The sequence below is a fragment of the Hippichthys cyanospilos genome, chromosome 19 (assembly GCF_059441005.1).
Source record: "Hippichthys cyanospilos isolate Australia breed blue-spotted pipefish chromosome 19, RoL_Hcya_1.0, whole genome shotgun sequence".
In the NCBI taxonomy this organism is placed as follows: Eukaryota; Metazoa; Chordata; class Actinopteri; order Syngnathiformes; family Syngnathidae; genus Hippichthys; species Hippichthys cyanospilos.
In genome coordinates, this window is record NC_142387.1 from 8,545,902 (window position 1) to 8,562,660 (window position 16,759).

A 16,759-nucleotide genomic window follows, 5' to 3' on the forward strand; every position below is an offset into this window, starting at 1 on the left:
AGCTTAAACATTTAGTTTTTAGACAAAGCAAATTCTGTCGTAAAACTGCAGTTATTCATGCACGCTAATTTTACACAAGGCGAGTGTCTCATTTGCGTCTCATTGAAACTGAGGCGGCCATTATTTTGTGTTTTCCAGGACTTTGCCGATTCAATATTCCACTTGGTGAGGGAGAAGTATCGCTCACTGGTGGGCGGCTGCAATCCGGCTTACACTCAACACAAATCCCTGGCAGGCATCGTAATGACCCGAGGTATGGTAAATTTCATTGACTTTTATATATCACGTTGAATTATTGAGGTAGTGCAATATAAAGAGAGTGGAGAAGAAGAGACAGAAGATGAGAAACTAGAAGGAAGTTTAGATTGGGAGAAACATTACGAAGATTCCCTGGTGGTGGAGTGGTTTATGCATTTCCGATGAATTATTGACGACGCAATCTCTGAGGGTTGGGAGACATGCTCGTGGGAGTCGGTCCCCCACCAACTCGCCGGACTTTCCGTGCTCAGGCAGCTTTGACACAAGTTTGTCCATGACACGGTGGGAATCTTAACAAGATCAGCTTAAATGTGACATCTGTGTGACACACCGGAGGACATTTCTCACTGTGATGTCGGACAATGAGTTATGACCGCACATTCATCTTTCATGCTTTATTCATGTTGCATATGTTGTATTGGCTGCATATTACATTGGGGATTGTCACCGATACACCTGTGCACACCACCAAAATAGAAACACAGCCCTTGTGTTTTCACATTGCAACAACAATAATGTGTATTGATTTTTAAATCCGTTTTGACATAAACTTAACAGTCATAGCTTGTGCAAAAAAATATTTTCATACCTTGAGAAAAGCTTGCTTTAATGCCACATATTTAAATATTTAGTAAATGTGTACTTGTAAAAAAAAAACTATTTTTTTATCTCTAAACAGTAACTTGTATCTGTAAAAAATAATGTGGTTATAGCAAAAAAAAATGTTGATTTTATCTTTTTTTTTTTTTAACTGAGACAAATTTTAAAAAAATAGAAACAAAAGCAGAAAAAAAAAGTTCAATGTCTTTTTTCATGGATTTCAGTCGCTGCTGGTATATTTGTATTAATTGTAACCCCACAATAAATAAAGGAATGCTGTAACTCAGTTACAAGATGGTGACAAAGCTCTATTTTTTTCCCCAAAATGAAGCTCCTCAAATCACTTCACCATCGTTCCTAGGCACCAGAATTTCACAGTATAACACTGAAGTAACAGTATTCTTGCTTCTGGCTGAAAAAGAGAGTAACAGAAAGTTTTTGAAAAATGCTCCAAAATTGTGTTTCCTTGCTTGGTTCAGTTATAATGGCTTCACGGATTTTCATTTACGACCTTCATTTTTTTAATTTTGAAATGATTTTTGTCACTGGGCTATAAGCAGCAGGTCATAACATCAGATGCAAAAAAGATGGTATATGGTTTATAATTTTTTTTTGTCATTTTTTTTGCCAACATCCTCCCTTTAACAGACTGAACATGCCTGCATGTTTAGTCCCAACATATTTATAGAAAATGGATGGATGGATGGATATTTTCAACACTAACAAAATACAGTTAGCAGTTAAATAGCATTTCAAAACCGTATTCAATACTTCAATAGCATCTTTGTTTGTCTGCCTTTGATACATTATTTTAGTGAACATAAAAACACATTCATATAATTCATATATATAAAATCATAAATACATAATTAAAATCATATATACTGTGTACTGTATATAAAATTTGCACATCACAAACTACCCCAAATCATTTACATCCTCTTATTCAATTTAGACATATATTTTTTTTAATATATATTTTTAACTCTTTTTTTTTAACACAGCCATTGATTCACATCTTTTCAGTTCTATTTCATAGTTGTTCCATAAATTGACACCTCGAACTTATACACACATTTGAAGAAAAAAAAAAAGGAAAAAAAACCTCTCAAAAATCACAGATAAGCCGCACTGGACTATAAGCCGCAAGCCTCAAATCATGAGCAAAAAGTCGCGGCTTATAGTCCGAAAATTACGGTAATATTATTTTTGCTTCTGGCTGACGAAGAGAGCGAACGATAGTTTGGGGAAAATATCCGCGAAAAGCAACCCCCCGAATGGTGAACGCGGGGAGTGACATCCAATCAAAAACGACTCCAACCCGTGTGAATTATCTTCCCCCCGGCTGGCGGCGGCGGGGTTTGAGGGGTCGCCGAGGAGGGATGGCTATCTCGGCGGCTCATCCCCGTTGACTTGAGCGAGAGCGGCCGCGCTCATCCTGACCTAATCCAATCCTCCTCTTCTCCCCCGCCTCCCAGTAATTGCTTCTGTTTGTTTATTAATAGCACGTTATCTTCAAAGATCCAGACAAACGGCATTTGCAGAGGTGGCCGCCGCGCTTCTGCCGCCGCTCACGCAGACACAGAACTTGACAGGAACACTGGGGAGTCCTGTTCCGTGTTGCCTTTCTCTCCCTCCATGTGTCTGATGCCCCGTTTTGCGCCTGAAGAATCTTAATCAGGGTCCGTCTTTGAAGCGCAGACAGACGGCGAATCCCCTAGCCGCATGCCAACGGAGTCCCGCTGAGGCAGTTGAGCCCCAATGAGATCCAGATTAGCCTTGCCAGCAGGGTGAGAGACGCAAAGTAAAGTAGCAGCAAACGGCATCAAATAGCGTGGAGATTTTCATGTTCAAATGGGCTCAAAGACATGAAATTGTTCAAAGTCGGCATGGGAAACTGCTCTTGGTTGAATTGGATGAAGGATTTTTTTTCACGAATCATATTTCTTGGTACAAGATGCCGACGCGAACGGAGCAACCGGAGGGACTTAAGAAAAAAAGATGAGAGAAAAAGGATTTAAATATTTTGATTGCAAATGACAGTTAAGTTATGGTATTTAGCCCGCACGTTCATTTTCAAACAGGGATTTTTCCCACCGCTTAATCTGCTTTTCGTGCTGCCTGAAAATGTACAAGTCAGTAATCACATGCGGCAGGAAAAAAAAAGAAAAACCTTTCAAAGTGGATATGAAAAAAAAAAAAAAAAAAAAAGCAGAGACATGCACAGTGTGTTGCAGCCCAGGGAGAGATTTTGGGAGCTTCAGTACCATTTCACAAAGACACCCTTATGTGCACAGAGCAGTTGACTGCTAAAGCTAATAAAGATTCAACAGGGCGCTCTTTCTATTCTTGCCAACTCTCCCTCTTTACAAGCGTTGAGGATTTTCAGAGGTTTCCCATGATTCAAAGAACATGTTTTGGATGACATTCCGGTTCATCAGCCAAGCTCATATGCTAAAAGAACCCATAAAAGATAGGCTTTATGATGATGACATGTTGATGCCAAACAGAATCTTACATACGTTATCCTGCTTTGGAATAGGTTGTAGTATTCAGTCTAGAATGTTGCAGTTGTCAAGCATTTTTTGAACTGAATTGCCAACCTCAGAAGTGTCAGGTGGATCTTCAAGGTTTCAATTTGAAAGGTGGCTTTTGATCTGACTGTCATGTGAGCCTTAAATTCTTATACAGTAGGATCGGATCAAAATAAAAGCTCCAAACATACACAAACAAAAATGACTGCTACTAAGACATAAAAAAGATTGTGTGTGTGTGTATGTGTGTGTGTCCTTTCCCAGTGTGTGTGTGTGTGTGTATATATATATATATATATATATATATATATATATATATATATATATATATATATATATATATATATATATATATATATATATATAAAATCGCATTTCTTATTTGATCGCAATTTCTTTTTTAATCCACCACAGCTAGCTAGCTTAAAATTGCATCGCTCAAAATCACCATAACAGGACCATTAGAGAAAACATATGCATGTATTGCGACTATTTTTTCATCGAAAGACGACTAGCTGAAGATACAGTACTGCACTATGGCAATGCCAAAAAGTCATTTACGAGCAAGAACGCTAGTGCTCAACTGACAACAAAGTTATAATTTAACAATAACACATGCTCATCAAGCTTGAAAAAAAAAGATAAAAAGCTATTTTAATTTACTGATTATTAATAACTAATCAAAATTCATATGTGTGTTAAATTATTCCTATATATTAGAGAGTAGAAATATGTCCATGCTTTAGCAAGAATTTGTACTTTTTTTAGAGTTTAAAACTACTGCAAATATATGTTAATTGTTGGTGCAGTGTAGCATCTAATGCCCGACCATTTTCCTGTGGTAGTGCTCCAGCAAGGGCTTATTGATTTTCGTGTCCTGCATCGATTGGGTGCCCCAGGTTGACTAAAAGGATGATCTGGAAACAGCCAAACTGTTTCCTTTAAATTAGCAGAATGGACTGCTAAAAAGAAAAAAAAAGGACCTTGCTGAGTTTAACAAGACAGGTTTGAGCATTGTAATATGATGCAGCCTGGTGACAAGAGACTCTCGTTTTAAGCGGAAACATACAGTGTTGATGGTTTTTATTTTGAAGCAAATTGCACAAAGAAATAGACTCAAGCAAAAGATGTTTGCTTAAAATTTTTAAACTTTATCTTTTTGGATGTGCAGCTGGTCTACAATGGTCTAAGTAATGACTAGAAAGATTCCATTACCATTTTAGCTGATTATTTCTGGTTTTAAAAGACATCTTGTGAGGCTTTATCTTTTGCCATTTCTCTCTTTCTACCTCCCGCCCCTCGCCCTCCACCTTGCATCCATCTCTTACACTCCTCTGTGAAGCAACAGCAAACTCAGTGCCAATTTCATGGCACGCTAGCGAATAGCACTGCAGAAATTATCCATTGCAAAATTGATCTAAACAATTGCAAAGTGGAACGGTGAGGAAAAGCAGAAGAGTGAAATTGGGAGTCCGTTACCTTTTTGAACTCACTTTATCAGTGTGAAGGAAATATAGTGAAAACTAACTGGGAATGGAAAGGGTTGACTCAAAATGGAGAGATTTTGGATGCATGAGTATACTGTAGAGCGAATAGTCCTTTTTTTGTACAAATGGCAACCTTTCAGTCGTATTTTTAGTTGTGCTTCCTGTACATTTAAAATTTCATAAAAGTCACCTTGATTACTTTTTTAGCCTTTAAGTGCACCCCATTAATGGTGGACACATTACTTTACAAAACTTTTTTTTTCCATGCAGTTGTCATTAAGTATGTCCCAATCACATAAAAAAAATATACATATATATATATATATATATATATATATATAATATCATATATCATATGTGTATATATATATATATATATATATATATATATATATATATATATATAATATCATATATCATATGTGTATATATATATATATATATATATATATATATATATATATATATATATATATATATATATATATGTATATATATATATATATATATATATATATATATATATATATATATATATATATATATATATATATATATATATATATATATAATATCATATATCATATGTGTATATATATCATATGTCTATTTTTTTTCAAGCAGTGGTCAATAAGTATGTCCTCACATTTTTAAAAGATTATTAGCAGTCCTTTTTGGACCCTCCTTTTGCCAAACACATGAAAAAAAATAAAAATAAAAAAAAAAAAAAAATATATATATATATATATATATATATATATATATAGATAGATAGATAGATAGATAGATAGATAGATAGATAGATAGATAGATAGATAGATAGATAGATATTTTTGTCTATATTTATTTTTATTTTTTCAAGCAGTTGTCAATAAGTGTATATATATATATATATATATATATATATATATATATATATATATATATATATATATATATATATATATATATATATATATACACACACACAGTTGTGATTGAATGTCTTCACTCTTTAAAAAAAAAATAAAACAATAAAAAATAAGAAATAAAACATAAAAATACATCTTTGGGATTGAATGAGTCTCATCACATTCGACCAATAGACCAGCCGCGCGGGCGGTACCCCAAACTTCCTGATGGCCACCAGACCTATGTAACTATTTCAGAAAGGATCACTTTTAAGAATTCAAATAGACTTTGACTCAAACCAGGAAGATTCTTACTGTTCTCTGAAACCCTGCCACAAATCAGCATATTCAAGAATTCAAAGAAATCAAACGCAGGTTCTCTCCCGTTATGTCTTTTTCCCTCCACTGCGCGCACACTCACACACGCACACATTCATCATGGCACCCATTACTCTCCCCCTCCCAACATTTCCCCCACGTTTCCTCTCATCAATGGAGGTGTCAGGGTTCTTCCTTTCCACAGTGCCGTCTGGGCCGAAGCTGATAAAAGCTCATGTGCCGGTCCGGCGCCGCCCGCGGATCCGCCTGGAGCCAACGGAGCCTGACTTTCTGAGGCGAGGGGAGTGATGTGAGGCAACCGACAAAGGAATGTCTTGCCATTAATGCTCCGCTCCACTTCTTGTGCGCATCACACACTTGCACGGCCTTACACCGGTTTCCGATGTCATCGCTGGGAGAAATTTCGGGAAAACAAATGTGAGGCCAACCTTCCCATATCAAGAAGGTTGCTTCATAACAGGGGATACGTACATTAAATATGCAGACACTAGGTCTTGACCCAAGCAGATTTTTCTATTTATGTGAATATATTTTGACATGGCCAGGAAATACGAGGAGCTAGTGGAGGAGGTCGGCGAGTAGTCTGACAGAGAATAATGAAGTGAGTTGCAAAGAAGTGATGTAATGAACCAGGGAAGAGAGGGTGGCGAATGGAGCAGGCAGGTGGGCCAACAGGCGAGCGGTGTTACCTGAGAGGGCGAGTCAGGGAGCGGAGGTAAATGATGATTAATCACGCAAGGAAGGCTTAAAGTGTTGACGGAGCTGCTCAACGTAGTGGCCTAGACAATCGGCTGGCAAAGGAGGGAAGCCGCTGGCTTGATGGATGACAGGTTATGGTGGATCACGTAGGGAGAAGCTATATGCAGAATATACAAATGCATCCACGTACGCATGCGTTTAGTGCTGTGTTTTGTTGTTTATTTTTTGATAGAGACAGTGTTTCTCAATTATATTTTGCAACCCCCCCCCCCCAGGAAAGAGAACCCCCCCCACTCACCATGCCGACCATGAATAAGATTCCTATCTCTAAAAACTGTATCCTTTTTAAAATTAGGAAAGAAGAAAAAAAACTATATAGGTCAACTTTCAACAACAAACCTACTTTTTAAAGGTGTTTATTCAGGTTACAGGTTAGTCTAAAGCTGAAAAAATTGCCAAGTGTATCAAACTGCCTGAAATAAAAGAAACTAATAATGTCTATCCTTATTTCTTTGTAATTAAACTGCACAAAAGAAAGCCTTTTCCCCCAGGCATCACCTCGAGCTCCGTCCGCTCTCCACCCCACCATTTTGAAAAAGACTGGTGTATAGTAAGGGGTTAAAAGACCCAAAAAATAAAAATCACCATCCGTATACAGTAGGGTATTTTTTTAACAGCTAAGTACAGATATGTGTTTGTTTGTTTGTTTGGGGGGGTGATAGACAAATAGGCTTCATGCACTTGTAATACTTTTTACGCTATTAAATGGCACTCTTAGTTAAAAGATGTGGTGTACATTTTACAAATTTCCATTGCATAGCTTTTAGATATTGAAACGTATTGAAAGTTAGAAAAGTGGTTCACAAAGCTTCATGTTTCCATCAGTACTCCTATACATGGACTATTTAAAAAAAAAAAAACTAACTTGAATAGTAAGGTGTTCTTATTTGAGGCTTTTTAGACACCAAATAACCAAGTATAGTTATGGCCATAAATAGTGAGGCATTTTGTTTATGCTATACTATACATGTTGTGTATAGTAAGGCTTTTTCATTGAAAAATTACTTTGTATAAGTAAGACTTTTTTTAATGACCCTTTATAGTCCCCTCGAAAGAAAATGATGCATAGTCACACATTAGGAAACCAACGGTATGAGCGTGCACCTTATAAATTATTGTTTCTGTTTTATCCCTCTGTATTAATAGTTCTAAACATGATTTACCCCTCGTAAAATAATTTTTCAGCCAAGTTCCCCCTTATGAGGACAAAGCAGTTTTGGTACCAAACTAAGGCATGCAACCTTTGGTAAAGGAATCACTTCAACAAAAGTTATTTTGTGTTTCAATCAATTTGCCCTTAATTTGAAAGGACAAAAGCAGTGTTTCCTGTCACGCCATTATTTAAATCTCAAATACCTCCTGAATTGTCTTCGTATCGTATCGTATCATATTGTATTGTATCAGAATGTCAAGATAATAACACGAATTTATTCATCTTCCTGTGTGTAACTAATCCAAATTTATTAATGCAAAGTGTGTGTGTGTTGAACAGGTCTGGACATTAACCGTGCCCAGGTGGTGGCGTTATCCACGGGAACCAAGTGTATCAACGGCGAAAATCTGAGCGACCAGGGTCAAGTGGTCAATGACTGTCATGCCGAAGCGACTGTACGCCGAGCCCTGCTACGCTATCTTTACTCTCAACTTGAGCTCTTCTTTAGGTAAACCATGAACTCATTGAAATACTAACAAAAACACAATTTATCTAAATAAAGTATGTTTGCAGGCGTTACCTTTAAAGTTTGTGATGATCTGAAGACAACACACTGGTCCAAGCTTAGCCAGGTTTACGTTTTTGCCAAAATGCCTGCGGCAACTTTAATAACTTATCACATTTAATGCTTAATAGCATTAAGGAGCTTGTTTGGCGTGACCTCCCACTGCAAAGCTAAGAATTGCTCTCTCGTCCATAAAAGCTCCATGGCGAGGCTCCATGGCACCATTGACTTCAGCTAATGAAACACCTTAGAGTCTTGATAAGCTGCATGTTTTTTTTTTTTAACTGTTGCAAATGTACCTACCTTTTGTGCTCTTGCAACCTGCGCATTTTGATCCAGTCTGCATAAACTCGAACAAAAGATGCCAGCAGACAGGCTTGATGTGGAGTGACTTCTTCCAGTGCATAAGCATAAATGCCCCCCTCGCCTCCACCCACCCCCAGCCCACCAAGAACTTAATGGCAAGTCTGATTCATCAGATTAGTGGCAAGAAGTGTAGATAGCAGAATGTCATATTTGCATACACAGCCAGACTTTTCCGTCTTAGCACAATGCTGGATGGCGGTGACAAGGAGTTGCGGTTGAGCAAGAAGGCTAATGGAGGAGATAACTCATAATGAAATGACCCACCAAAATGCCACAACTGACATATTTACCCACAGTGAAAGGACACCACAGACAGATGAGAGGTTATTTAAAGAGTGCTTGTGTTGCTTTTTTTTTTTAAATAAACTATCTCGTGATTGAATGACTTATTTGTGATCATGTATAATTTCAAGTTAATTTAAATCAAGTTAATTCAAAATAATAAATAAATTCCGCATTTACATTTTTAAATTTAAATTTTATTTCATTTTTTTATTTATTATTATTATAATTATTATTGATTATTTAATTATATTTACTTAAACATTTTATTTTAAAAAATATTTTTATTTAATAAATATAATAAATGTAATAAAAAGATTTAATAAAAATAAAGTTTTTTTTAGGGTTTTTTTCACATTTACGCAACTGTAATAAGATCACCTTTCTTCTGTCACCTTTCAGAGGTAAAACAGACTTTTAATCAATTCTACTCAAAGGGATTTATTTTTAAATCTTGATGGGGAGATCTGCACCGCTGTGGGAGTGAGCATACCTGAAGCCAATCAAACATTTGTAAATTGTAAAAAAAAAGAAAAAAAGAAGGTTGGACGCTAACTTCCGTGTTCTTATCGGGTTTATTTTCTCTTCTTTTGGTTGTTTCCTATTAAAGTAAAAGACCAGAAGACTTGGAACAGTCCATTTTTGTTCGGCATAAGGAGCGTAGCTGCAGGTTACGAGACGGCGTCCACTTCCACATGTACATAAGCACCTCGCCGTGTGGGGACGGGAGACTCAACTCACCATATGAAATCACCACAGACCGTAAGTTTTTGTTATTTTATAACAGATAGATTTGAAATTGATTTAATACCCAATAGCCAGCTCCAATACAAAAACTGGCGTCATCAGGTTGAGAAATTCTTGCTCAAGTGCGACTTTCCTGATTGCAGTACCCAGCAGCAGACGCCTCATGAGGAAGCACCGCTGCCACCTGCGAACCAAAATCGAATCAGGCGAGGGGACAGTCCCAGTGAGGTGTAGGGGGTCGGTCCAGACGTGGGACGGTGTCCTCCAGGGAGAGCAGCTCATCACCATGTCCTGCACTGACAAAATGACCAGGTTTGTGCGGTTTAATCAATACCAAATAATTTGCATTCTACAGTAAGGTTAAAAAAAATGTCCCTATTATCGATTTGTAATTTGCGTTTACACTCTAAAATCAATTGGGTCAAAAGATACCTAATCTGGGTTCCCTCTCAAAAATATGTGCAGCGCAAAAGAATAACCCATAATAACCTAGAGTTTTGGCTATTCATAACACCCAGAAAGCAATGTGAAATGAATAAGCCATAAAACAAGCTAAGAACATGCATTGTTTTGTACAAAATAACCCCCAAACTGAAAGATAAAATTACCTTAAAAAAATTGGGCAGTTTTATGTGTTATTCATTGAACTAAAGTATTTGGGTTGTTTATCTTACTGAAAACGTTGTCAAATCAGTTGGCGCAGTGAATAGCACGTCCGCCTCAGAGTTCAAAGGTCCCGGTTCAAATCCACCTGCCTCCGGCCTTCCTGTGTGGAGTTTGCATGTTCTCCCCGAGCCCACGTGGGTTCTCTCCGGGCACTCCGGCTTCCTCCCAGGCAGGTGAATTGGACATACTAAATTGTCCATAGGAGTGATTGGTGCGTGAATGGTTATTCGTCTCTGTGTGCCCTGCGATTGGCTGGCAACCAATTCGGGGTGTCCCCTGCCTACTGCCCAAAGCCAGCTAAGATAGGCGCCAGCAAGACTGCGACCCCTGTGGGGATAAGCGGCTCTAGAAAATGGATGGATGGATGGAAGTTGTCGAATTAACAACCTAAAATAGTTTTGGTTATTTCTACAAAATAACCGCCAAATTGTCTTGTGTAGTTCAAAATACCCTCCAAAACATGGTTGTTTTATGGATATTTTAATTGACTATTTACTATTTGGTTTATTAATTCGACCTAAAAAAATTTGTCAAATGAATAACCCAAAAACAACCCAAATACTGTAGCTGGGTTGTGTCACACAAAATAACCCTGGAAACTGGATTGTTTCAAACATAATCATCCATAATAGGGTTATTTTCTACCCAACTGTATTTAGAGCATGGTTTAATATGCGGGTGGTATTTATTTATTCATTTAAATGTGAATGAATCAAAATTTGTCCACTCAAAATGTCATCATCTCTTTCCATGCATATTAAGCTCCCCTGGGCAATAATAGTCCCAAAAATGGACAAATACCACCAACGGGTTAAAAAAAAAAAAAAAACCTGAACTTGAGAGACTTGAGAGCCTCTGTTTTGTGAAGCGCTTGATAAAGGTCCATAGAAAGCCAGCGAAAGAGAGTGAGATAGTATTTGTGATAGCGTGAGGTGAACCCTCCTCGTGTGGAGCCTCTCTTAATTTGACCAATTTGATTCACTTGGCAAGGGCTGGAGATGGTGTGATTAAATATACCCAGGTCGCCACCAAGGGTGAAAGCAATTACTTTTTGTTGAAAAAAAAAATGGAGTGACAGAAGAGGGTGAAGGGACACCCTGATTTTTTTTTTTTTTTTCCCACCACCGCGTTCCACAATCGAGCTAGACACTCTTTGCGCTGCAGTCTCCACTGAGCACTCTTTATATCGCTGTAAATCACCGGTGTCCGTCGTTAAAGTGAGTGGGTCACCGAGGGCCGCTTTATCAAGGTCAGGTTGTAGGAGGAGAGGACCGCAATGTGACCACGCGCGCACACACTTATACTGATCCCCATCAATGCTCTTTTTGTCCTCTGTAACACCCATTCTATGGTCCTATTACTTTTTTATCCCTCTCTTCCTTCAGGACCTGCACTTTATTATGGTTAGTGCAGCCTTGACCATGGAGGACTTTTTTTTTTTTTTCGGCTCTTTCCACTCATCATAAACATGCTTGCTAACTTCCATTTGTGCCGTTTTATGTCCTTCTTAGGCCAGGCGGAGAGTCGTCGCTGCCCGCCGATGCCCCCGTGCTAATATTTGATTTGACAGCTGGATTTAATTGAGAGTTCTGAACGGCTCTCGTATAATCATGATGTTTCCCCATCCCTTCGTAGTTTTATGCAGATGATCACATTACTTTAATGGCGGCGTTTACGGAGGGCGGGAAGAAGGCGGGAGAGTGGAGATCTCCTCTTTCCACTCTTTAAATTCATACACCCGAGCCAGATGGCTGCCTTTTCTTGCATGAGATTAGAAGATGTTTCTGATTCACGGTGTCGCTCTCCGGCTAAATTAATATTTCAGGCTAAAGCGTTTTGGTTTTGGCAGAGGTAGTGTGTGTGTATGTGCAAAGCTGGGATGGTCCTCGTGGACAGATTGCAGGTAAAATGTGGCCACCGCATCATGAGCTCATTTGGCGATTCCCAGATAGCCGCTAATGTTAATTGACTGCTTAGGAAGTGAAAGGCGCTGTAATGAGTGATTATTAAGTCAGCCAGGAAAGAAAAACAGTAGTCACTGTAATTGCACCCATGATAAAGCGGCGCTGATTAACCGAAGGAACGGCAATGTTATTCGCTAGAAAATAGACTTCTCTCTGAACGCCTTCAAAGACATCCACCTGCTGCATATGCCTGAATTTGCTTGTTAAAATCATTCATTTATTGAATAGATGAATAGAGGGATTCCATATCTATTGATTTCGTGGAGAACATTTTTTGTAATCCGGCTAAAACACAAACAAGCAATGGTTTACATTCGTTTAATATTTTAGCATTATTGCATAAAGGTGTGTGTGATTAAATTCTACACAATTTCATATCTGTGCAAAATAATGACAGTGCCTTTATGTATTGACTTGCCGGGGTGTATTGGCAGCTATAAAAGATTTATTTTAACTGGGCTGGCAGTGAAGTTATGAAGGAATATTGATGGATTTATGTGGCAATAAATCCATAAATGTCTTGGTCAGGCTTTTTTATTTCTAGAAAAAAAACGTCTTACTATATATGGTCTTTTAAACATATATGGTCTTTTTCATTTTGCAGCGGACCCCCGTTATACAAAATTAAACCGTTCCACAGTTGGGATCATAAGGCGAAATCGTCGTATGGTGGCCCATAGAAACCTATGGTAATTAGTTAATGCGTATAAAACCCCAGGTAAAAATATCATAATTGTATATACATATTAAAAATTGGTGTCCAAATGGTATAGTAATGCTATTTAGATACACCATATATGTATATAATTTAATAACATAATAAATAAAAAATATATAAAGAATTCATTTTCCTTTGGCGCGACTTGAGCTTGTTATGGCCATATTCCCTAGTGACATAGCCTAGGCTGGCCTAGCCTAGCCTAGCATTCTTCATATTTCTTGATTATCTCCAGTTTCGTTACCATACTTTTTACTTCTCTTCATGGCTAACATATCAAGTTTGAATTAATCACGAAAATGTAAGAGAAATACCATAGTGTAAACACTCACACGAGATCAAGTCTTTTGGTCGCCATCTTGGTGACACCGACCAATAGCACACCAGCATCTTAGTGACGCCGCATGACTGCGGTGAGACTCGCAGTCACGCAAGCACACTGACCACCATTTGTTGTCGTAAAAATGTTGTAAAGAGGGGACAAAAAAATGTCGCAGTCCACGTCGTAAAGTGAAAAAAAAACGTAAGGCAGGGACGTCGTAAACCGGGGGTCCACTGTATACTCTTTCATTTTTTGCAAGAAAAAGAAACACCATACTATATGCACTGTATTTGGTGCTGACTTTGTTTTATTGTGGTAAATAAACAAAAGGAGAAAAAGAAAATATTTGGGGCAGCCCTGCCCTTTAGCAACCCCAAGAGTCCCGAGGCTCTACGAAGCTCCAAACGAATACAAATATCATAATTATCCCTTTCCATCACCGAATGAGCATCCGCTTATTAAAGCGAGAATCCCAGCAGCGGGTTGTTCCAAGGCCGGGCCGACACAGGTGCCTCTCCCTCAGCAAACCGGCAGCGATCGACCTCCCGCTCGGTGATGGACGGAGGCCTGCTCGCGTCGTCGTGCGCCGCATTAACCCCACTGGCACTGACAAATGCGTGCATGCTAATGCCTTGTTGCGGTAATGAATGCTGATGCACTGACCTGTGGCGCCGTTGTTGTTGTCGGCGCCGCTGATGGTTTGTGTCTCTAACCGCGGGGAAACGCTGTGTTTGCGCGCCGGTGTTATTCATCACGTCCCACATCGAGATAACCATCAAATTGTGTCTAGCTGTCATTGAGGCTCTCAAATCGTCCCCCTTTTCCCCTCGGGATTTTGCCGTCCCCTCCGCGAGCCCCTCAATCCTTCCCGCTCTCCACACCGTCGACCTCACCTTGTCATCGCCGTGAAATGGTCCTTCATGTATCCCTCCTCTCGCAGGTGGAACGTTCTCGGCCTGCAGGGTGCGTTGCTGAGCCACTTGATGGAGCCGGTGTACCTTCATAGCGTGACCGTGGGCAGCCTGCGCCACACGGGCCATCTGGGCAGGGTCCTCAACCAACGGCAGGAACGACTCGGCCCCCTTCCGCCCACTTACAGACGCAACCAGCCCCTGCTCAGTGGTAAAAAAACAAAAAAAATGCACACACACACACACACACACTTGGTCTCTTTTACCTCATTCTGAGGTAAAGATATAAATAATATTATGGATCTTGTTACTGACCTGAACCTCCATGTCTCGGAAAGAGGATTTTTTTTTGTCATGTGAAGTGTAATAAAATAAGAAAATTCATCTTTTTTTTATGTTTGAGGCACTTTGATGCACTTGGTTATTTTTTCTGTTTTAGACTAAGCTGTAAAACATATACAATCTGTAAAAACAATTAACAGTTATGTTAAAAAGGATACAGGGTTTAGGTATACAGTACTTTACAGTACAGTACTAGTTCTCTCTTTCCGAGGGGGGGCTTGGCAAAATATAATCCAGAAGCACTGGTGTAATAGTGACACACATACAAAACAAAAGAGCAGCTAAACCGAAAATTTTATGGGAACCCCATGTACACTGTAAAAACCTTATCTAAAAAAGAGCATCAGCTTTTGTTTTTCCGATTTTTTTTAAAGCCTGAACTCAGCGTCTTGTTGCAAACTCTCTCTCTCTCTCTCTCTCTCTCTCTCTCTCTCTCTGTCTATATATATATATATATATCTATATATATATATATATATATATATATATATATATATATATATTATATATATATATATATATATATATATATATATATATATATATATATATATATATATATACACACACACACACATATACATATATATATATATATATATATATATATATATATATATATATATATATGTGTGTGTGTGTGTGTAGACACAAAGACACATTGAGTCAAATATGTCAGAAAGTTTTTTTCTGAATTTTCTGTTTATCAGGAAAAATAAACATAAATGTTTTTCTTAATAAATGTTTGTCTGATTGTTTTTTTTTACTCGTCTTTTTTTTTCCTTTTTTCTGGATTTGTTTTAGAATGAGAGGAAAACATTCCAAAATCTGAAAACATTCAATATTTCTCAGAAAATCAAAAAACAAACAAAGCCCCTGCTCAAAATACTCTGAAAAAAATATATACAGTATTTTTTTTTCCTTGTCAATGCAATATACTTCTCTTTCTTTTATGGTTTTATCCAACCCATCATTTACACAGAGAATTAATTTTTTTCACAGTTATAGTTTTGCCGTATGGGGTTTATCATCAGATTGCAGACATGTCAACTTACTACAAAATAAAGGATAACAGGAGTGCATGCGAACATCACACACACAGACACATAAACTCATCTCTTTGTACAACCCAACAGTGTGACTGTGGCAGCTAGACAAGCAATTCTGTTTCCAGGGTTCCGCTGAGACCCCCAAATTTTGTTTGTAGTGAAGCTCAATGCTGGAAGATGTTCTATCTAGGCCGCTCCCTGTGCAATTTACACATGTGATGTAGGGCATGTTTTTTTTCAGTGGATGGTATTATTTAAAAAATGGTTTGATAAGTGTTATCCAGTCTTTAAAAAACTAATTGAATTCCATTCCATCTAGCGTTCTAGGATCACATTATTTGATGTAAGTTAGGTTTTTGATATTCACAAATTCAGCATTAATTTTATCAACTTGTTGAGCATCATAAGCTAAATATCTGGCACTTATTTAAATATGTATTTATTTAAATTAGGGGGTGAATGTATATAAGGCAAATACAATCAAAACTGTTTTATCCAATTACTCACAAAAAAAAACAAACACATGCAGTTATAAACGATATTTAATGCTTGTTATACGTATGTGCGAATCTATGGTATATGTCCCTTTAGCAATACTCATGTGCACATATGGAACCCATATGATCTAATAGAATTAATAATAATAGCAAAAGAAAATACTGTAATGTTTAAACTAGAAGTTCTCAACCTTTTTTCAATCACGTTACCCCATCTGTGAAATATAACCCAAGTTAACAATAAGTTCATGTTTCAATCAATTTACTTTTAATTTGAAAAAAAATCTGCTGTTTCTGCCATGACATTCAA

The 16,759-nt window shown here is 37.8% G+C and overlaps 1 protein-coding gene across 1 annotated transcript in view; it reads left to right on the forward strand.

Annotated features, from left to right (window-relative positions):
- The window catches only part of adarb2 (adenosine deaminase RNA specific B2 (inactive)), a 147,301-nt gene that overhangs the window by 120,983 nt on the left and 9,559 nt on the right, over positions 1-16,759 (forward strand). The window contains exons 4-8 of the mRNA XM_088402397.1: positions 139-253; positions 8,360-8,528; positions 9,844-9,995; positions 10,124-10,292; positions 14,591-14,772. Coding sequence (XP_088258523.1) covers positions 139-253; positions 8,360-8,528; positions 9,844-9,995; positions 10,124-10,292; positions 14,591-14,772 — 787 coding nt within the window. The remainder of the gene's footprint in view (positions 1-138; positions 254-8,359; positions 8,529-9,843; positions 9,996-10,123; positions 10,293-14,590; positions 14,773-16,759) is intronic.